The 23,770-nt window shown below is 34.4% G+C and overlaps 1 protein-coding gene across 4 annotated transcripts in view; it reads right to left on the reverse strand.

The window, feature by feature from the left end:
• Window positions 1-23,770, reverse strand: part of LOC145684207 (mitochondrial intermediate peptidase) — a 43,103-nt gene that overhangs the window by 16,314 nt on the left and 3,019 nt on the right. For all 4 annotated transcript variants that reach the window (XM_081756266.1, XM_081756268.1, XM_081756267.1 and 1 more), the window contains exons 3-7: window positions 20,997-21,259; window positions 12,893-13,159; window positions 9,933-10,121; window positions 6,303-6,444; window positions 3,507-3,717 (exon numbers count right to left, since the gene is read on the reverse strand). In XM_081756266.1, the coding sequence (XP_081612392.1) occupies window positions 3,507-3,717; window positions 6,303-6,444; window positions 9,933-10,121; window positions 12,893-13,159; window positions 20,997-21,259 (1,072 nt within the window). The remainder of the gene's footprint in view (window positions 1-3,506; window positions 3,718-6,302; window positions 6,445-9,932; window positions 10,122-12,892; window positions 13,160-20,996; window positions 21,260-23,770) is intronic.

Genomic DNA, 23,770 nt, shown 5'->3' on the forward strand with positions numbered 1-23,770 from the left:
TGATGTGAGCTGGAAAATTTTCTTCTATATTTTTCCGGAAAATTTTCCGTTCTTAACAAATATCAGTGATGAAGTAACAGTTCCTCAGTATTCATAAAATTGATTGAAATCATGTATAGAAATGTTAAAAAGTGAAAGATCGTTTAAAGAATCTGAAAATTTTCTTGGCTCAGACAATTTTCAGTACTATGTAGGAACAAGTGAAACAATTTTTCATGAATCGAAAAATTGTCTGTCCTGTACAGTAATGAAAATTTTCCGGAAAATATTAAAACGGAAAATTTTCCGATTCATAAAAACATACTCCACATTCCTACATCGTTCTTTACCCGTGATGTGAGCTGGAAAATTTTCTATATTTTTCCGGAAAATTTTCCGTTCTTATCAAATATCAGTGATCAAGTAACAGTTCCTCAGTATTCATAAAATTGATTTAAAATGTTAAAAAGTGAAAGATCGTTTAAAGAATCTGAAAATTTTCATGGTTCATACAATTTTCAGTAGTATGTAGGAACAAGTGAAAAAATGTTTCATAAATCGAAATATTTTGTGTCTTGTATGGAGAAATTGAAGAACCTTTTATGAGTCGGAAAATTTTCATCATTTTGAAGCAAAAAGTAAAACAACTTTTTGTGAATCGGAAAGTTTTATTGCTCTGTAGAAACAAATGTAAGGAATTTTCATAAATCGGAAAATTTTCATCACGATGTAGAAACAAGTGAAAACACTTTTCATAATCCGGACAGTTTTGGATATTATGTATAGTGATGTTAGGTGGAAAATTTTCCATTATATTTAACTGCACATTGAGATATGCAATTCCTTTAGAGGAAAATTAGACAGCAACAAATTATAATTTTCCAATTAGATTTCGGGAACCAGAAAATTTTCTAATATTTCAAGTTGGGAAGTAAAAATTTAAATAGTGTTTCTCTCTCTCTCTCTCTCTCTCTCTCTATATATATATATATATATATATATATATATATATATATATATATTATATCTACTTATTTATAAATGTTGCAGAATGTAAATCTATAAAAGTAGTAAAGCTATGAGAAAACTGCCTTATGCGTATTAAACTGATGAAATTAAATATTGTAAGATCAAAGGTGGATTCTGAGGGAAGAACGCATTGAAGTTTTTGAAACATTCCTGAAATGAAGAATCGTTAGATTTTCACTTTATGAAACTTTTTAAGACAATATTTATTACCAATAAATATTACGGCTAAACAACGATGTAGGAATAAGTGGAGTATGTTTTTATGAATCGGAAAACATTCATGACTTTTAATAAATTGAAATTTTAAATAATAGAATGGGATATTTGTATTCTACGAACTTATGTTCTCTGCACTTTGCATATATATATACACACACACAGAGAGAGAGAGAGAGAGGGGGGGGGAGTTGAATTGAGTTTAACGTCCCTTTCAGCAGCGAGGCTATATAAGACGGGACCAACTGATTAACGTGAAATCCGAACTACATGAGTTCCCGCTGGAAATCGAAGCCAGGACTTCCATGCCAAAGGCGCGTACGCTAACCGCTTAGCAACGAAGGAGCTCGCAGATGAAGAGAGAGAGAAAAACACTGTGTAAAAGTTTACTTCCCAACTTGAAATATTAGAAAATTTTCCGGTTCCCGAAAGCTAATTGGAAAATTATAATTTGTTGCTGACTAACTTTCCTCTACAGAAATTCAATTTTGTAGCTGAATGTGCAGTTAAATATAGTGAAAAAATTTTCCACTTAACATCACTATACATAATATCCAAAATTGTCCGGCTTATGAAAAGTTTCTTTCATTTGTTTCTACATCGTGATGAAAATTTTCCGAGCTATGAAAATTCCTTTCACTTGTTTCTACAGAGCAATAAAACTTTCCGATTCACAAAAAGTTGTTTTACTTTTTGCTTCAAAATTATGAAAATTTTCCGACTCATAAAAAGTTCTTCAATTTTTCCATATAAGACAGAAAATATTTCGATTCATGAGAAATTGTTTAACTTGTTCCTAAATACTACTGAAAATTGTCTGAGCCATGAAAATTTTCAGATTCTTTAAACGATCTTTCATTTTTTTCATTTTTTTTTTTTTTTTTTTTTTTTTTACATGAATTCAACCAATTTTATGACTGCTGAGGAATTGTTACTTGATTACTGACATTTTTTTAGAACGGAAAATTTTCCGGAAAAATATAGCGGAAAATTTTCCACCTCACATCACTAATTGCATGTTCTTTCTGGAGAACTTTTAAAACACAACTACAAACTTAAACATCTAACTGCTGTAAATAAAAATATAATTTTGCGTTAATTATTAAGTTTCTGTAATTCGGGCTTATTTCGGGTTCATTTGATTATGACACGAGCTCGGGCCTAAATGTTAAAACATATTTCGGACTCGGGGCGGGCCTCATATTATAAATTCACGGGTCGGACCCGGGCTAAAAAGTCCGGACTGTGCAGACCTCTATGCCCTGGTGGAGTGAGAACGCGAGTTAAGTTGCAGAAGTCAGGTTCTCGCAAAGCGTCCAGATAAGGCGGAAAATAGAACTGACAAATATACGACGCACTAGACATACTCCTCTAAATGAAGATCAGGGGCAAGCGGGATGTGTAACTTAGTGGTTCCCGACACCAAATGCAAGGTGTGGATTTTCCCGCGTACCTGTATGTTTGTAGACATACATACGGCCTATTACTGTGTTGAAGGAAGAAACAACTCATCACCCTTCATTCGTCACATCACTGGAACTACCAAAGATGCCATCAGCAGATGTCATGAGTAATCGTGTTAGACCTGACTTCAAGAAACTGATAACTAGTATTTGTTCGCTCACATGGGATGCCACGTAGCTCAGATTGCACGGGAGGTCGCGAAGCAACGTCAGCTGTAGGAACCCTACACCTATTTTCTATACCACTAGCACGTCACGGCACATGCGTGCGACCATCCTGTGGAGCGACGACCAGACTTCTCTTTAGATCCATTATATGGCTACGTTCGAAGTCACTTAATCGCATAATGGGTGTTCACTAGCGTACACAAATTGTAACACAGTGGATTCGCAAACTATATTTGTCGTGTTGTCCAACGGCTTCCTACAGACAAGTAACGGACACCTCTTACGCTTCGGATAAATACTTATGTACTATCAGTGCCCGTTATTAAAGAGGTTTCACTCACTCACACTCACAGTCACTCTCTCTCTCTCTCTCTCTCTCTCTCTCTCTCTCTCTCTATATATATATATATATATATATATATATATATATATATATATATATATATATATATACTTTATATGTCTTGTATAATGGTAATTTAAATGCAATTGGCGAAAATTATAGCACTAGAAACTTTGAGCATTGTTCACAACAGTTTCGAAACAATGGAAATTTAATTGGGCTTAGCTATAGTGTTTGTACTACTTACTGACATTCAAAATTTTAATAAGTTGTAACCATATACACATGGATTTCAACAATCATTTTACCTGCAACTTTATATACATCCGACGCCCAAACTTCTCCTGGTATTAACTCATCGTTCACGAGTGTGATCTTATATAAATGCTGTAACAAGTTGTTTAGACCTTCCATACATGTGCCCAGGGAAAAGTACGGTGAATACTCGGAGCTTCTTACTTGTAACCATTCACTCTTCATTTTATGCATAAAATACGGCGTATCCCACGCTGCCAGATGCTGGAAGAAAGTACAAACTAAGAATAAATAATCGATCCATCAGGATTTAAACAAGTAATTCCTATTTCTGAACTGTTAAAGTTTTTTTTTTTTTTTTTAAACATTTTTCGCTTAATCACACAAAACTATATCCCTCCTTGGTGATTTTTTTTTTTTATTTTATTAGGTACAAAATATTTTTCGCTTGATGTCACGTAATAAGGAAAAAGTCCTGAGAAATTACTTCATCTTCATGAATATGAAATTTTTTTTCTTTTTTCTATATAAAAAACGCGACACAAAAATATTTTATGTGTCAGTTTTATTACAAGAAGTAATATATATCAGTTTTATTATAAGAAGTAATTTTATTTACGGAAGCAATAGGATGTATACTGATTACTGTTTCTTTTGATTTTTATTTCCACGATGGAAAGTAAGATTTTTATCCTCTAAACAATTTTGTTAAGAGTTGAATGTAGCTATTTTAGTCCATACAAGACGAGTACCTATAATTGATCATGGGATCTGAATCAATGACTCTTCCCATTGGAAACTAAAAAGAAAAAGACGTCACAATACTGGAACAATATAATGCCATATCTCCTTGATAACCCAAACTCGTGTTCTATGACCCATTTCCCATTGGTTACAGAGTAGTATTTTAGCACGACTCTCTATATCGTTAACGTATCGTAATCAGTTTTATGGCCCATTGATCAGAAAGTAGTATTCTAAAACGATTCTTTATATTGTTAAAGCATCTAGTACCAGGACAAAGTGTTGCAATGAGTTTTATGACCCATTTCACATTTGTTACAGGATAGTATTCTAACACTATTCTGTATATGGTTAAAGTATCTAGTACCCGGGCAAAGTATCGTAATCAATTTTTTGGCTCATTTCTCTTTGGTCACAGGATAATATTCTAGCACGATTCTCTATATTGTTAAAGCATCTAATAGCCGGGCAGTGTCGTAATCCGTTTTATGGCTCATTTCCCATTGGTCAGAGGGTCATACAATAACACGATCCTCTATATTGTTAAAGCAATCAGTAGCCGGACAAGGCATCGTAATCAGTTTTATGGCTTATTTCCCATTGGCCACAGGGTAGTATTCTAACACGATTCTCTATCTATTACCCGAACAAATTTCGTAATCAGTTCTATAGTCCATTTCCCATTGTCACATTTAGTATTTTAACACGATTCTTTATATTGTTAAAGCATCTAATAGCTGGGCAAAGTATTGCAATCAGTTTTATGGCCCATTTCCCAATAGTCACAGGATTGTATTCTAAGACGATTATCTACGATGCTAAGGCATCCAGTACCCGGGCAAAGTGACGTAATCAGTTTTATGACTCAATTCCCATTGGTCACAGGGTAGTATTTTAAAACAATTCTCTATATTGTTAAAGCATCTAGTAACCCGGCAAAGTACTGCGATCAGTTTCATGGTCCATTATCCATTGATCACAGAGTAGTATTCTAACACGATTCTCTATATCAGCGTTTCCCAACCGGTGTACCGCAATTTGGCCGCTGATGTGCCGCGAGGAAATGAAAACAAAATTATTAATTATATAACAACCAAATTACAAGACAGGAAAAATGTGTATTTGTATTTCACATTACAATGAACCTCTACAATGAAAAAAAAAAAAGCTGTAATTGTAATATATTATTGTATATACATACATTACTACTAGACAGATTGTATTTCAAAAAAAGAATTTTATTAATATTTAAAAATTGTGACGTATATTAACCATTTTAATAAATTGTAAGTTTCACACTGTGTTACTTGTCTGTACATTTTTAATGTTCTAAAAAAAGTATTTATTATCACTGTTATGACCATTATTGCTTCTTTATTGTTACAGGTTATTTCATAACTTTCCAATTTTAAAATCTTATTCTAACATCCGTAGTGTGCCGCAAGTTGAAAAAGGTTGGGAAACGCTGCTCTATATTATTAAAGAATCCAGTAGCCAGGCAAAGTGTTGTAATCAGCTTCATACAAGCAAGTTAATGTGATAAAAGGATCTAAGCAGATTAATGTTATTCGTCAGATATAGTTGTCTATAATCGTACTTTTCTTAAAGTAACTTATGGGATCAACAAACTTTACAGTCATTTTTCTCAGAAATAAGATTTATGAACTTAAAAAATGTTATGGTTTTCACCCATTCAAATACATGTTTAATATTAATTTCTTGTTAAGATTACCCTTCAGAACACATTAAAAATCATATACATTAAAACCATGTTTATACATAAACAACACAAAAATGAGAATTCGGGTTCAGCTGGATCTCCTATAGAGCATGAATACTATAATTAAACTTATAAATAAAAGATATCCAAAATTCAATCACACTTTGAAAACTGAATTTAACAAAATTTCACCGATTTTTATTTTGAAAAATTTATATTCATAGATTTAAATAAATGATTTTTCTGGCTCTTTATCCTAAAAGAAGGGGTTAAAAATTATACACATCCAAATGATAAACTGAAACTTCCATCTAATTGCGTATACATTGTTGGTGCACCACCAATGCGTCAATTTTTAAGGAACAATATGCATTACATCACTGACCTTATTTGGTGATCCAGATTCTCTTTTCATGGCCTGCATAATGTCGAAGTCTAAAGCAGCTCTGGGTTTGAGTTCATGAGACAGAATGTTGAGGAATTCCCAAACCATCTCCGGCTTTTCTGCTACACTTGCTTTTAAAGCTCTGTAAGAAACGCATGACATTCGCCTTATAAAACTACATAAATACAACAGAACCAATAAAATGTGTGAGATTTCGATTAATAGGAAAATGTAAGCTAATGATAGGGAAAAATGAAGTGAAATTTCTAGATCCGACGGTTATGTCCTGTAAGCTACCGAAGATGGATTGTCAAATAGGTGTAATGAGACTATGGAAGGAAATTAAAGAACCCGAGAAAGGCTACACAAAGTCACTGGCCGAACCACGGACTTCTGATACTAGAGTTCGTATGGCTCTCAATGCCACTAAGTGGGCGTATGGCAAAATGAAAGCAGTGCGAAAAGGAAGAAAAAGTTACTATGTCCAGTGTTAATTTTTGCTGCTTGAAATTTCTAACCCGTGGTTGACACAAAAACCGGTTTTTTGGTTTTTAAGAGAGTTTCAAAAAACGCTTTTTCAAAACTGTTTGGTTCTCTATCAAAAACGATTTAGGTTTTAAAACCGGTTCGAGAAAACATTTTTTTAAAAAAAATTTTAGAAACTGGTTTCTATAGAAATTAGTTTTCCTCATCCCTTGTTCTAACATGTAACGAGCTATATGCGAGCCACTGTTTGGTGGTACGCATGGCTTCTCTAAAGCTGCGTAAATATTTTCAAGGAACAGTTGATTGTTCAATATATATATATATATATATATATTTAAAAAACAAAATTTAGTTACTTAGTTACAAAACAAGCCAATCGGTGTGTAATATAGACTGTTGGACAAAGGAATCATGGTTTTCAAATTAACTTTGTCTACTATATCATCTCTATATTAAATATGGTGATACATCAGTGGAGAAGGTTGAGAAATCGTGTTTTAGAACACAACAAATTGTATTAATGCATTTTCTGTTCTATTTTTCAGTACATTCGGTTGATATTCTTGTTGATATTTAGTAATTCAATAAATCTGCAACATCTTCTATCTAGCAACCCCTATTAACAAGAACAAACTTCTAACTACTGCTAATCTCTGCTCTATGTTGAAGAAAAGGGACAATAATAACGTAAGTCAAATCTAAGACAAGAAAATGTCTATAGTTTCCAGACTTCGATCTTTCCTTCAGGTTTTATTGCTATAAGAATCCGAGTTTAGAGCTAATCTAGCATAACTTCCTCCTATGATGTTGAATTGATCTATCATGATGGGAATAAGGTAAACAAAGGTACTTAAAACATATATTCTTTTGTGCAACCACTTGTCTTCATTGTATAGAAACTTCTCTCTCTCAGAGGGGCACGGTGGCTCAGTGATAAGGCGCTTACCTCTGCTTCGTGGGGTTCCTGTTTCCTTCCACATTCTCATTCTACCAATTCTTCCATTATCATTCACATGCTTTAATCATCGTCTCCCTTAGCCTAAAGGGCATAATCGTGGAACATTAAAAAGAAATATTTCATTTCATTTAATTGCTCTAACTGCTCTGTACCAAAGTTTTCCGGGTATTTTATATTTTGTATTTTTGATAAACTGTGATCCGGAATTGCAAAATGTATGGTAATCTGCTAACACGGTTTATTTCACAAACAGATTAACGAATTCTGCATACAATTCAGCCTCCATTTCAAAACAAAAGCCAATTATGGATACCACCAGTTATAAACCTCTCACCAAATTCGTTAATTTTCTACACATAAAGATATTTGTCCGTCTGACTTAAATAAACAATTAAAAATATTAATTAAAACCTGACTAAATGCAAACCTGTACGCGCTTTGTAATGTACCATAGCGTCTTTAGTGGATGGAGCCGGAAATTTGTGAGCAGTGTGTTTACAGTGCTGTGTGTTTACAATCAAATGTTCTTCACGATAGATCACCGCTTTGTGAAGTGATAGACCACACGGACCTTAAGAAACGAAAAGTGACCTTGCACAAATACCAGGAAAAACCGTCGTGATCTGGTTCTAAATCAAAGTTTAAGGTTACTAAAAACCTTAGTATGCAATATAATCAAGCGTTATACGGAGGCCCTAAGCGTGAAGAAAGCACAGGAGATCTTTCAAAAAACCGGAACCAGGGACAGAAAGCTGTTGATGAAGGTGTTAAGTTAAACATTGGTGTTATCATATTGTGAACAAATACGATACCAACTACCAAACCTTGCAAAATATTCTTTTAAGAGACGGCTACAAGTCTTATGGTACCAGCAAACATCCAAAACGTGCCACGAAGGAAAATGTGGTAAACAAAAGCGAGCAAGACTGCTACACGAATACGTGTTGATTAAATTTGGAGGGTACATTCAGACGAATGACGAAACTTTAAGAAAATGGACTACAAACAGCTTCCTGGACAATTTTACCTTGCAACACGCCGCAGTGTTGACCCCTCTAAGTAAAAGTTAGATTTTGCTGACAAATTTGCAAATAATTTCATGATTTGACAAGGGATCTGCAGAAAAAAAAAAAAAAAAAAAAAAATTATCACATCGCCCACCTTGACATCGCAGATCTACATGGAGGAATATCTGAACAAGCGGATTTTGACGTTCATATACTAGCACAAGTCTAATGTTATGTTTTGGCCATATCTGCCAGCTGTCAATATTCTAAACCGGTGCCAGAATGGTATGCCTCAAATCAGGTCGAGTTTTTACCCAAGGAAATCAATCCACCTAATTGCCATGAATTTCGGCCTATCGAACAATACTAGGCTATAGTGAAGCGAAGACTCCAAGAAAGCAGTGCACACATAAACGTCCAACAGATTCGCTTAAAGAGAAATAAGTACGTCGCCACAGTGTCACTATCTATGCTAACTATGATGCGATCCGTCACGAAGAGGATTGCAATGGTGAAATGTAATATTTTTCTTTGTCTACCTTGAGAAATGAATATGAAAGCTTTTAATTTTGGCCGTCGATCATCTTTGTACCTTATTTCATTCTTGTGTTCGAGGGACTTCAATTCGTACAGGTTTGCTTTTAACCAGACTTTAAATCAGAATAATAAGAATAAATAAGGTCTCCATCTCATATGGTGACACTAATAAAATAGCAAAATTCTTCTTAGTCAATCATCACATTATCAAACAATTTGCCTTGACAGTAAAAATAATATTTATTTTACATAAGCACGTAATATAATTCCCAACAATAGGGGCCTATCTTCTTTATTTCACTGAAAATTTATTGGCTTACAAAAAAACAAACAAAAAAAAAAAAAAAAAAAAGTTATTAGCAAGAAACTTAAACTTCTTATTTTAACAACTAACTCATGTATTACAGTACAGCAGACTCGTCACAAAGGATAGTGTACTATGAACAAGGCCAGAGAGTACGTAGCGGAAACTGTACGGGAAACCTCTCACAGACGCAATCAACAACGTAACAGTTTTACTTATCTCTTTAAAAATTTAACAAAATAAGGTTAAGAATCACTGTTCTATTATACATGTTATGTTCGAACATGAATTGAAACTTATTACTGCATCGTTATAGGTATGAAATTTAAACAATTTACCTGTGACTATATGTTGGAAATCCACACAATTGTGCCAACTCGTATCTGGAGTTGAGCAGCTCTGTTAGTAAGTATTCCTGGTGAGGATCTGGATGAAGAAATATCTTATAGGCAGCTTCTCTTGCAAATTCATTTGGTGAATCAGCATACAATCCAGATACAACTATCTGGTCACCCTCTGTGGAAAAACTGTATACGTGATAGTTAAAATCTACATTAAATATATTACAAATACAGTTAAAAACTTTCTCATAACGACTTTCATTATAATTTATATACGGACACAAAACATCCTACTATTAATTTGTAATCCTTCATAATTGGATATCAAAATTAAGAAGAATTCTAGTTGATGTTTTACTATTCAATAGCACTAATTTCAATTACTACAAATTGGCAACACTGACCACTTATAATTTGCAAATAGTGGACTACGAAAATGACTTAATAACCAGTTATTACATGTTTGCTGATTAATGTATTTTAGTTTCTTCCTTCATTGTAAGTTGCTGAATTAAACAGTGTACGTTTTTAATTTTCTGTAATACAGAAGAGACCTTGACGATGTAACTTATGAAAACTCAACTGGTTATTCTGAATACAGCTACATGCTGAAATTTCCGGCAAATCTGCCGAGAATAGTTCAAGTGAAACATTTAATGAATCATTATCTTAATTCTTTGTATAAAATTTTACAAAATACTTCCTGGGCCGTGGTAGCTTAGTGGCAGAACGTTCATCTTTGGTGCGTGCGGTCTTGGTTCGATCCCAGCTCCTGTTAAATGAACTGTGGTGAACAAACACTGTGTACGTATGTTTTTCGGGGTTCTCCCGTTTCCTCTCAATTTTTTTCATTCCACCATTTCGATATCCTCACATCTCCCTTAGCTTCGGTGTCTAATTGTGGGCCGTTAAACTCAAAACAAAATGAAAAAAAAAAAAACTTTTTCTTATAGATTTCTTTCACAATCCTATTCTTGCTTTAACTTTTTGCTCACACTTTATATCTTCTTTAAACAAAATACTCATACTTTTCTGTAACAAACTGGAACAGTAAAATTACGGATTAAAAACAATTTTACTAGTAGTAATAATAATAATAATAATAATAATAATAATAATAATAATAATAATAAAGCAAATAAACATAATGTAATAAACATCTTTCCAGCAGGTAAGAATTGAAATTTGTATCTTTTTTGTAAAACATTAAAGAATACATAGTAACGCATCTAAATTTAAAATAATAACCTTGAAACCGTTGAGTTATTTCATTTCCATTTTATCGGCAAGGAAGCATTTTGTGAACCCTTATACAAGAGAAAGAATGATTCATCAAATGCTTGACTTGAACTAGGTATTATACTGTATGGGGCAGAAACATCAATATTACGTAACAACATTAGAAGTTTTCAAAATGTAGGTATGAAGAATATTTTAAAAAATTAGCTGCGTGGAAGAGGCAAAAAGTACGAAAGAATTTAAAAGAAAGAGAAGGAAAGAATAAAACTGAAGATAATAAGAAAAGGACAGTCGAGAACTATTAAAAACATACGTTCCAGTTACCATAGTTGGACAGAAAATACATGTTACGTACTGTATGTGACATTTACAATATTTTACTTTAAATAGTTATTTCTACTATAAAGTTAAAATATACAATGAAAAGAACTGTTTCTACGTGTTTTGGGCAGCAAGCTAGTGGAGGAAAATTACAATGTTTTTCCTGTCAATTAAGTACAATTCACAGGAAGTTGTTAAAAGTGACGGCAATATTTATCCCCCTGCTATAGGAGTACTTCCTCACAATCAACAGTGACATTCTTAATTAAAATTTTGGGATCGCGCTGGCGCAGTGGTAGAGCTTTCACCTCTGGTGCATAGGATTCTTGGTTCAATCCTAGGTCACGCCAAGCGAGCTTTGTGGTGGACAAACATTGTGTGCGTGTATTTTCTCGAGGCTCTCCCGTTTCCTTTCACAATTCTTCATTCCACCATTTCATTCATTCCTTATCACCGTCTCCTTTAGCCTAACCGTGGGAGGTATAATCGTGGGACGTAAAACTTAAAGATTTAATTTAATTTAATTAAAGTTTTCACGCCATAAGTTTTCATAAGTGAATAAGTGCGAGAAGTTACAAGCGATAACCAACTCATTTACTTTTCGGATCATTCTGTTTCTTTTAAATTATCCAGGAAAAAAGGTCTCGAAGATTATTATACAAAGAAGCTAATGCAAAAAAGAGGAATAGTGCAGATGAAGGATCCAGAGTAAACCGAAATTAGTCAATAACCAAAAAGTATTGTAACGTTCTTCCTGTATAGGGGTAGGTAGAGCTTTGGTAGAGCAACTTATAGTTTGGAATTGTTTTTTTTTTTTTTTTTTATTATTATTATAAAATTTACTATAAACAGTATTTTACACGTACAGTACATTAATGTAAATATTCTAATATAAGGTAGGTATAACGTTCTTTTGACTAGATGATTTTGGGAAAGATATTTCAGTAGCGAACTACGTGAGATGGTGTAGGACACTTGCTGCTCCACAGCAAGCAGAGAGCGGTTAGGTTTCCGACAAGGCTCCACTGTAAGCAGGCTGGGTTGTGATTAGGACTCTCTCACTGCTCCATTGTAAGCAGAAAGAGAGGTAAAGTTTCCCACAAGCCAGGAGAAGAAGGAACCGTTAAGTCCACTGCAAGCCCAGAAAGGGGATTTCACCAGTTCTATTACAGGATATAGAACTAAGTTCACCATTTATTTATGTGATATGTATCCTATATTGTATATTAGTAAGTGTTCGTTCAAAATTTCAGAGCTCTATGGAAAAAAATGTGAAATTTAACTTGGAAGATTTGACTAAAACAAACAAACAAAGAAACAAAAAAGTAACCTAATAAAATCACTGTAAATACAAAATATAAAATTAAATACAAGACAGATGAATAAAAAGGACTTACAAGTGTCGAATATTCTCTGGTAGAAGTTTCTTAGGAACAGCTCTGGAGTTCAAGGCACCAGACATAAACCTCTGCCCAAGCTGTAGAATAGTATCATTGAGTACTACAACCTTCTCTCGCTCTTTCTCTTCCAAGTGGATCCCACATTGCTCAAAGTCAAACAGAAACAACCTAGAAACATGCTCATCTACTTCAGTGGTCGGAAACTTATCTCCAACGTCTACTGCATGCCTCAGTGCAGAGTAAATATCTCGGCAAGTATTCAACCTGAAAATTAGACAAATGAGTTTTGTGTCACATTATATAATTATGGTAGACTTCCAAACTATGTAAATTCAACACCAAAAACAGGAAGTACTACATTAGTAACTTCTGGCTGGAAAGGACAGGTTAGGCATGACGTATTTGTATTTGTTGTTCATTTGTTTCTGCTGGGTTCCAAAGTAGTGAGCTGTATATGGAATTTACAATGATTATGTTTTGCATTGACTCACAGATATATTAATGAGAGAGAATTGCAATTTTTGTTTAAGCTTTTGAAGGAGAGAACTTTAAAAAGCAAATAGATCAAAGATAAGTGAGGGAGGGAAACTTACAAAATTGAAAGTGGCTATGTTTGTGATTTAGTAACACTTGAAACCACTCAACCGATCTCGATCAATTTTCAACATCGATGAGGTTCGGGCCTGGGATGTTTTTTGTCATTTCACTTGGACGGTGCAACTTAGGGGAGGGGGAGATATTTAAAATTGATCGAAAATTATATATAATACTCTAAAATCCATAGTTTTCGGGGTCACTGAGGTAAAGAGTGACACTTCTGATGCCTTTTAGATCCCAATTCACCCCTTTGTATCCAAAATGAAACGTATTCTCCCCGTGCGTAGAACAAGTATTCTGCTAGTATGACAATAAAATGAAACATAGACCAGCCTATGTTTTCTTTACCTAGAAAACATATTGTTTGGAACGGAAGATGTGAGTTTTATATCCTTGCACTTAGGTTGCGAGTGGAAATGACGAAATCTCTTGATTCATCCATAGAGGGATAAGGTAAAATATGGAAGATGTTCTTCAGACGTTTAATCCAAATAATAATACGATGGCTTCTTACTATCTGTTGCCATTTTCTCACTGTGACTATCAGGGTTGAAACAGAGAATAGTAATTTTCCCCACTCAGGTTTGAACAGAGAGATAGAGGTGAAAGTGATATTGTTAGATGTTAATAGTGGAACGTGTAAACTGTAACTGTGCCACTATTATTCTTAACTTACATTCAAAACTGAGTACCACTACATTTATAAAAGTACGTTCCGTTAGGCTTAAGCATCTATACAAAACCAAACATAAAGGGCCTTATGCAGAGTCATCCTGACGCATGATTAGTGCCATACTAGAGTTTGACTAACATATGGTTCTTGCAGTACTCAGACCTTTAGTATGGCGCTAATCATACATCAAAACAACACTGCATAAGGCCCAAAGAAACTATTTACTTCAAAAGATATTTATTATCCAATACTTGCAATTCCACAAGAGTTTCTGTTACTAATTGTGATCCAAATAATCCTCATATAATCATACCAACACAATGAGAGAAAGAGATTCCACTACATGAAAGAACGTAAGAGATTCATTGAGTACTAATTGATCTTGATTCGATTGCAATTGAATATGATTCGTTTGCACAGAATCTAACCTAGCAACACATATTCAATATACACGCATGTGCCATTATTTCGTAACATTACGTGTCCGTAGCCTTGTAGCCTCATTCTCAACAGATATTTATTCTCTTTATCTACCTCCTACCATTTTAACTACGAGAGTTACTGAAAACGGGAAGTTGTAGTGGATCTCTACCACTTCCGGTTTTAGCAGAGATATAAGGGTGAACATGGAGTTTATTCTTGGGGCGTGGAATCGAATAATAATAATAATAATAATAATAATAATAATAATAATAATAATAATAATAATAATAATAATAATAATAATAATAATAATAAAACTCGCTATCTAGAGATATATCGTTTTACATTTATAATGATCATTGAGACCGGAAATCGTTGATTTCTACCACTTCCGGTTTGAACAAAAGGTTAAGGAAGGAGATGGAATCTATTCATGGGATACTGAATCGATTCTAGAAACCGCTTCTCGCTATCCCTTTCTGTTTATGCTCTGATGTCTGTCGATAGACAAATGGACATAGTCGTTTTACTATAAGACTTTTAATACTTATACACAGCATAGTTTGGAAGTCAAACAACACATTACAAATGTACATAATAAATCTTTTGGGTTAATTTTCTGTCATTTATTTACTTGTATTTTATTAGCCTTATCTTAAGAGACGCCACTAAGTGTTGCTGGTTGGGAGGATGGGTGCGACACACAAATTACTAAAATGTTTGTATAATGGAAGGAGAAAACAACCGATTTAAACTTATTTTTACACACCTGATCAGTGTTGAATTCAGACATTTTCACCCGGGGGGAAATGTCAACTCCTCGGGGAAAGGGTTGTTTTTCTATATTTTTGCAAGAAAGCAGCATATTTAACAATTCCATTCACATGCACATCTTACTTAATATTGAGACTAATTGCTGATAAATATCCAATGTCAGATTATAATTTAAAAAAAAAAAAAAAAAAAAATCGTTTAATTTTATCTAAAACATTAAATAAAGACTGGCAAAAATATTTTAGACTAAACTTTAACTGCTATTTAGAGTAGCTATTTTTATTATTTCCTATATTCAGTAGTTACTGTTTGTTACTAATGTAGAAGTTTTTTTAAAAAAAGATTTAAATTAACTCAAATATTTTTTGTCTTAAAACAAACATACATAGGAATATCTTAACAAAAAGTTATCATTCTTTCTCACACTTCTGATTCTAAATCAAGCATATTAGCCTTGGTTTCTGCACTGTAATAGTTTAGTTTACGAAATCTTTAGTAGGATTAGTGCCGTGTCGTGGAAAATCAGCGTTTGGCGTGAGAGTATACGACGGCAACCCCGTATATATGACTGAGGTCGACAGACCAGCTGCGAAAGGTGAGAAAATTTTAAAAAGGAAACCCTGCTTTTCCTGGATTTTGAGCACTTTTTATTACTTCTTTCCTTTCATTTTATATATGTACACATGCCCACATGTGCACATGTTTCACTCCTCTTTTATTCTTTCCTTTTATTTTTCCCTCCCGAATTTTGCGCCCCTTACTTCGGCGCCCAGGGCCGTCGCCCCGCTTGCCCCTCCCCCATGGCCAGGCACTGAGCAGGATCTTCATCACCTTCAATAGCAATCTTTCACTTATATACTACTATTATATTGATAAATTCTATATAAATCTCTAACCCAGGAGGGATAACTGTTCCTCCCTGATCCCTCTAAATGACGCCCTCTGAATCTTACCCTTTAACTGACTTATTTTTAATTAAAGAAAGGAGTTTTTTCTTTAACAATCGTAAAACACATTTACGTCTGTTACTTCCGATGCGAGAAATGAGATTTAGGCACTCTATTTCAAATAACGCAAGAACTGTACATTTTCAAGAACTGAAGTCTGCTGACATCAGAGATCATATGGAATGATCGAAAGGTCTTCCCTATCTTTCCTTTCCTATCTTAATCTGTGCTAGTGCTACCTATTAATATATAATATAGGGCGAGAGTATAGTACCTACTAATATACAAACCTTTCTTCAACAGTTAACAATTTCATGGTCTGCCAAACTCGGTCATACCGTTAAGAAATACAAGTTTTATTGACTATTTGGTATTCTATCTTAGATGTTACATGTTTAATATTCATATAGAATGGGTCTGCGTCGTTTATATGTATATTGAGAGATCGGATTTCGTCTGCACGTGCACGGAAAGAAAAGCAAATAATTGGGTGAAGTAATTTCTACATTTTGTGACTGAATTTTTTTTTTAGTTTCTCCGGGGGGAATGAATTTTCTTCGAGGGGAAGATTCCCCCCGGACTACCCCCTGAATTCATCCCTGCACCTGATGCTCTGTTGGTGTGAATTCAGTAACATACAAAGAGTGAAAAAAGTAACTGACTGGGCGAGGACTTGAATCCAGGATCTCCGGCATAGTGTGCCCACGCGTTAACCACTACGCTTCCCAGAAGAGCCTCACACACACTCTCAGTCTTGAAGTAAGTGCTCTCCACTCAGACCACTGAGTTGCACCGGCACGGTAAGCCGGACATTCCGGACTCGAGTCCCGGTCCAGTAATTCACTTTTTCACTCTTTGTGCGTTATTGAATTCATACCAACAAAGGATCAAGTGTGTAAAAATAAGTTTAAATCGGTTGTTTTCCTCCTTCCATTAATATATACGAAATCACAATCGTCAACAGATGTTCTCAATATATGGACACTGGATTGTACAAGCACTGCAGTGAGAGAGAGAGAGCGAGAAGGAATAAGAGGGTGTGTTTCTGTTCTGGGAAACAAACCAGTTGGCTTAGTGGTTAACGCATCAGCAGGGTATGCCGGAGATCCCGGGTTCAAGTACCGGTCCAGTAATTCACTTTTTCACTCTCTGTGTGTGACTAAAATATTTGTTTGCTCTGTTGGTAAAATCAATCTTTGCAGAGCACTTTACTACGTTTTAGAAAATGATTTTGTCCCATTTCGTATTTGGGTTAGTATCACGGTCAAAAGTTTCTACATTGAATTTCCATTTCCACATATACCCTGAAGAAACATTTCACTTATAAGTGAATACAAAGGTTGGTAGGAGAAATATATTAAACAGGAAGAAATTTACTGAAATATTTTGGAATGTAACGGCACTGAAAGACAGATGATAAATACATATAGTAGAACGGAACACAAACAAGAACTTATAGACATGATATTGTTAGCCATAAGCTTGAACGAGTTGAAATCGAAGCAAGGACTATTCGTACCACATCTGAGTTGAGTTGAGTTGAGTTGATTTTGAGTTTAACGTCCTTTTCAGCAGCGAGGCTATATTAGACGGGACCTACTGATCAACGTGGAATCCGAACCACATGAGCTCCAGCCGGGAATCGAACACGGGTCTCCCAAACCAAAGGCGCGTACGCTAACCGCTTAGCCACGAAGGAGCTCCGTACCATATCTGAGTTGACTGTTCCTCTATAAAAGATGAGATTGCTGCCACGAAAAAAAAAAAAAATCTACTGAGCTGATTTCAATTTGTAAAGTATGAATTTAACATAAGATGCTAAGAATGTTAAGATAAGCATGAATTTAACGTAAGATAAGATGATAACACGCACTCACTTAGGTTCCTTCATTGATTTTGTATCTAGCACGTGCGCCTTTGGTACACGTGGTCCCGGGTTCAATTTATGATGGGGGAGTATATTGAGCCCGTTACGGTGGTTCAATTACACCTTAAACTGTAAGTCCAAGTTTCATATAGCCTTAAGGCAGAAAGAAGACGCTAAACTTCAACAAATAGAATAAACATGTATTCACGCCAGAAATCAAAGGCAGAAACAACTTCACTAGCCATAAGAGAGGTCAAACCGCAAAACACTAATTTATATTGAACTGAAAACTATACTCTGATCAAAACCTGAAACGAATTGACAGTTCAAAAACACGTGGAAATTTGTGTTGAGAAGAGAAACTACGTCACGAGCTTATTGAACTCACTGGAAGAGAAGCCAATCATGAACGTCGTGATTGTGATCACAAATGGAGAGGTTCTGTATGAAGGAACAACTACATTACAATATTGCCGCCTCGTAACATATGATCAGTTAACCCTTAACCCTTTTTACTCCTTTGACGTTACTGTGACGTCATGACGTATTATCATCGCTTCATAGTCCACAATAGCTGTGCACATCACTAAAACTATTTTCTACTCTACTGTGTAGAGCGATAACGGAGGAAAAACATGAGTTGTAATTCAGCTTGTGGCAGTGTCGTCCAGGCGATGAAGTTACGTTTATAATAAAAGCCATGTTTTTTTTTTTTTTTTTTTTTTTTTTTAAAGGAAATTGTAGGTGCGGCTTTTGTACTATTTACTCAAAATTCTTCGTTCATATGTAATTTTCTTCAGAATAAAACGTGCTTTCAGATAACACGATATTCCGGGTCCCATGCTGTCTAAGTTTTTTTTATTATTATTATTATTTTTTATTTCTTTAACGAGTTGTATGTTTTACGTCCTATGAAATTTCCCACATTCCAAAAGGATTGGGAACTAATTTTTTTTCTTTCTTCGTAACTACAAATACTACAGCAATGATGCTTGGCATAAACATTTAGAATAGAGTGATTAATTTTTGACAAAACATTAGCGGCACGAAAATTCACCGGAAGCCGTTATAGGGGGACCTGGAACTTGTAAAAAGGGATTTTTGGAAGATTTTTTCCGGATTTCCTCCAATTATCCTTTCCATGTGTGTCAGGGGGCCGGAGTATCATACCCTCTGAAAGCTGGTTTTATTCTGAAGAAAATGACGTATAAACGAAGAATGGATAAATAGTTCTCAAGCAGCAGCTATTTAATTGAAACTGTACAATCGCCTTTGAAAACTCCGGGATTTAAAAGGGTTAACCGAAGTGGAGCGAACGGGAGGAAACTTCAGCGGGATACACGGCATGGCAACAGGACAACATGTCCTCCAAATGTCAATTTATTTCTTATTTTCATCGGCGTATAATAGTGTATTTATAAAAAATGAACCCTTAATATTATCTATCAGTGTGGAACGACGAACTGAAGAGCTATAATTTATATCAGCGTTTCTCAACTGTGGTCTGCAGACTACAAGTAGTCCTCTTAGGTTCAACATTAGACCATAAAATACAGAGAAAATTGAATTCAAGTTAATTTCGTATCACGCACAATAGTTGAAAATCTCAAGAGTTAGGGATTATATTCTTTCACTTTCTTTATCAGGACTGAGACTGACATTTTATGGAATTTATTATCCAATTGGCTGGATAAAATGTTCCGCAACCTTCAATTCTTTAAAAAAAAAAAAAAAAAAAAAAAAAAAAAAAAAAAAAAAACTAACATATATATATTTTGTTCTGTCAATACAAATATAAAATTAAGGAAATTTAAATAATATCACTTAAAAATATACAAGGCGTGTTCTAAAAGTAAGTATCGTTTTGAAAAAAAAAAATACTAAAATAGTTTTGTTCAAGCCAAATGTATTTTTACATGAAACAGCACACCTTTCGATATAGTTTCCACCAGTGTTTAAACACCTGTCATAGTGGGTGAACAAGTTATCCAAATCTTTCTCAATGAAATATCTCGCCAGTGAAGACAACCATACTTTTTTTTTTTTTTTTTTTTTTTTTTTTTTTTTGCGTGGTCGTCACTTTCAAAGTGCTTACCGTCGAACTCGCGCTTGATGTGTAGGAATAAGTGGTAGTCAGACGGCGCCAAGTCGGGGCTGTATGGCGGGTGGTCAAATTGCTCCCAACCAAACTGTCGGACTAACGGTTGGGTGGCACCAGCAATATGGGGACGAGCATTGTCATGGAACAACACAAGTCCTTTACTGAGCATTGCTTTCCTTTTGGTTTGGATCGCACGCCCAATTGTTCTCAAGAGTCTCACAGTATCATTTCGCATTGATGGTTCAAACGAAACGGTACGTACTTGCCGGACACTGGCGGGATGCTTCGTTGAGGAAGATTTGGGCAAGTCAGTTACCCGCTCTGACCAGTGTTTGAACTGGTGGACACTAGTCGAAAAATAGTTTAAGGTGTGCTCTTTCATGTAAAAATAAATTTGGCTTTGAGCAAAACTGTTTTAGTATTTAAAAGAATACTTTATGGACACGCCTCGTATATTTATTGGTATTAAAATCTGCTCAAACGATTTTTCAAAATTGATAAATTGAATGTACTACGAGTATTGTTGCGTAGTACATTTTGACTAATAAGAGTGGTTTTACTTGATAAAAATGTTGAGGCAAGCTGGAATGTATATATACAAACATCATGGTTACACAAATTACTTTAATTCTTTTCTACGTTGCAGCTGAAAAGAAAAGTGTATAATACAAACATTAACCTGTACATAAGAATTTTATCATCATGAAATTTTAACTTACTTTTCAACAACACCACTAATTGATATACAAGCATCTTCTGCTGCTTGTGCAAATGCTGCCTGCGGATGAGATATCCGAATAAATTCTGCCAAATCAGCCACTTGACATAACGTATCTGACAAGTGGTCGAAGATTTCCACCATCTTGCGTTGCCTTGTGGGGCTACATGTTTCTGCCACAAGCTCATCTGTTTTTGCTATAGCTCGCTCTTTCAAGATGACGAATCCATCAGGAGTTTGTAGCTCTGGTACACCAAAAAGTCCCTGTTAAGAAATCAATTTTACATTATCTTTCAGAAGTATGAACAGAGAATCAGATATAATCTAAAATTAATATAATCTCTCACTGCAGTTGAAATTAATTGAACTAACTGAAAAATTAGTTAAAAACACATTTTCTATACTAAATAAAAAAATTTGGTTCTTTTTCTCTTTCGATTTCTTTATTCAACTTCAAATTTTGCGTTCCTCGTGCAAATTCTACCATTAAGGCGTTCCGAAAGAGAAGGGTGAGAATGTCATGGATGGATTATTCTTTTTTAGCTCTGCCAATTAGCTAAGACCATTATTAAATATAAAACACGCATTTTCCCAAACTATAGTACTTGAGCAGAGAGATTACTTATTATTTTTCCTTAAGAGAGTTCCACAGAAAGGAAGGAGCAGGGGCGTCATTTAGGAAGGACAGGAGGGGCGATTGCCCCCCCCAAGAGTTTGAAGAACACACATACTTTAGTCGATTGTAATACTAATATACTAGTACAAAACGTGAAAGTTTTCCATCGATGGTGCTCTTGCCCCCCCCCCCCCCCAGCGAAGTTTGAAATAACGCCCGTGGGGAGGAGTCTTAACAATACTTCAGTTTAGTACTATTTAGACGTCACGGAAGAAAGTGTCAGAGAACCCTGAAACTGTATTGAATCACAAAAATTCGAGATCAAGGCAACACCGTTCTTATTTGCGTTACGTGCACTCCTGAGGATAGCGATTATAATTTTAATTTAGTCCTTACCACACGAAATATTAACTAGTTTTCACAAGAAAAGAAGTAAATACGAAAATCTAACAAGAACAGCACTCTTCTCAAATAGAAGTTTCCCCTACAGAGGCCTCATGCAAACGTGGTTAAGTAGTTCTTAACACGCAAATACAAGAATACACAAACGAAGGCAATAATTTTAATATATTTTGGTAAGGTTCTAGAACACGGGTTCCCCTCGAGGTCTACCACACAAAGGCCAAGTTAGGTAAATTACGACCGAAACTATTTCAAACTAGTAACTAACCAAAATACCACTTGCATGAAAGGATTTCAAGAAATAATCTACATTATAAAATAACAATGGGGGACAGAGCCCCCACGCCAGATGTATATTTTTTTAGAATATATGTTATTAGAAGAGATTCTTCAATGCAAATCTAAATTTGGTTAATTAATAATTACGAATAATTTATTTTGTCGTAACTCACCTAACTTGCTCTAAATAAACAAAAGTAACCAAGAATATCAATAACATCAGACGATGTAAAACAACATACCCATTGCAAACAAATGAATTTCAAAGTACACCACACTGTATGCCCCCCTCCCCCCCGAAAAAAAAATGTAAACCCATAAAACCCAAACACAGTATGAATCAAACAATAGAACATTAACAGAAACTATAAAATATACGCAGAACACCAATATATTGCAATATATATAAATACTTCGACAGATTCAAACTATACAATCACATACGACGTCGTCTACTGTCAAGGCACCAACGTATAATTCAACATCTACTCCGAATACGAAAACAAAACTGAATGGAATTTCGAATAAAATAAAAAGCAGATGAAAATAAAATTTATGCACGTAAAATCAAGGAAACAACAAAAAAAATTCATTTATCTAAAATTATAATTAACTAAAACATTATTATTACTTGATGTATAAAACAATAAACCTATATATGACTAGTATAGTTAAGTAAACAAACATGGTAGTGGACTGTTTAAAGATTGAAGTTCAGTGTTCTTCGTTTTGGTAATAGTATATTTCAACGATTAAAAAAAAAAAAAAAAAAAAAAAAAAAAAAAAAAAAAAAAGTCCAAAAACTGGAAGGAAAGAACACATAAAAGAATACCACATAAAAGAAAACCAAAACAAGGCACACTTATGTCCAAAATTATTGTCGCATGTCTATAAATATGTTGTTGTAGGAAAATAACGAATTCGCCCGGTATTTCTTATAATGTTAGTATGAGTATAATCGCCAAAAACATGTATGTGGCAAATTTCATGTCAAACGATCAGTAAACAAGAACAATAAAACGAAAATAAAACTTTCTTGTCCATTTAGCAACATTTGTTTTACTCATTCTAATTTTCGTATTTATAATTCTCTTCCTATGAATATACATTTCCTGATTATACACATAGTATCAGTATTAAAAGTACCTGCAAAATCATTATCAAAGTTTATTCTTACAAGAAGACAGTTATAGATATGCAACAATCATTTTGGACATGAGTGTACGTATAATATATTTCATTAATTTTATAGAGGAGGACCTGTGTCCTAGAAACTTCTCATATATATATATTTTTATTTATTTCTTTAATATTCATCCCATAAGCCTTCCTTCCCGTCATGCTCCATCCTTTCTTAAACCACACTAAGTCGATAGTTGGAATCACCCAAAAATTAGAAGTAACAATGTTCTTAAAAGTTTTTGCTTCTAATTCCTTTTTTTTTTTTTTCTTTCTTTCTCTCTTTTACCGAACATCTG

This window comes from Thermobia domestica, chromosome 4, assembly GCF_964235325.1.
Source record: "Thermobia domestica chromosome 4, izTheDome1.hap1.1, whole genome shotgun sequence".
In the NCBI taxonomy this organism is placed as follows: domain Eukaryota; kingdom Metazoa; phylum Arthropoda; class Insecta; order Zygentoma; family Lepismatidae; genus Thermobia; species Thermobia domestica.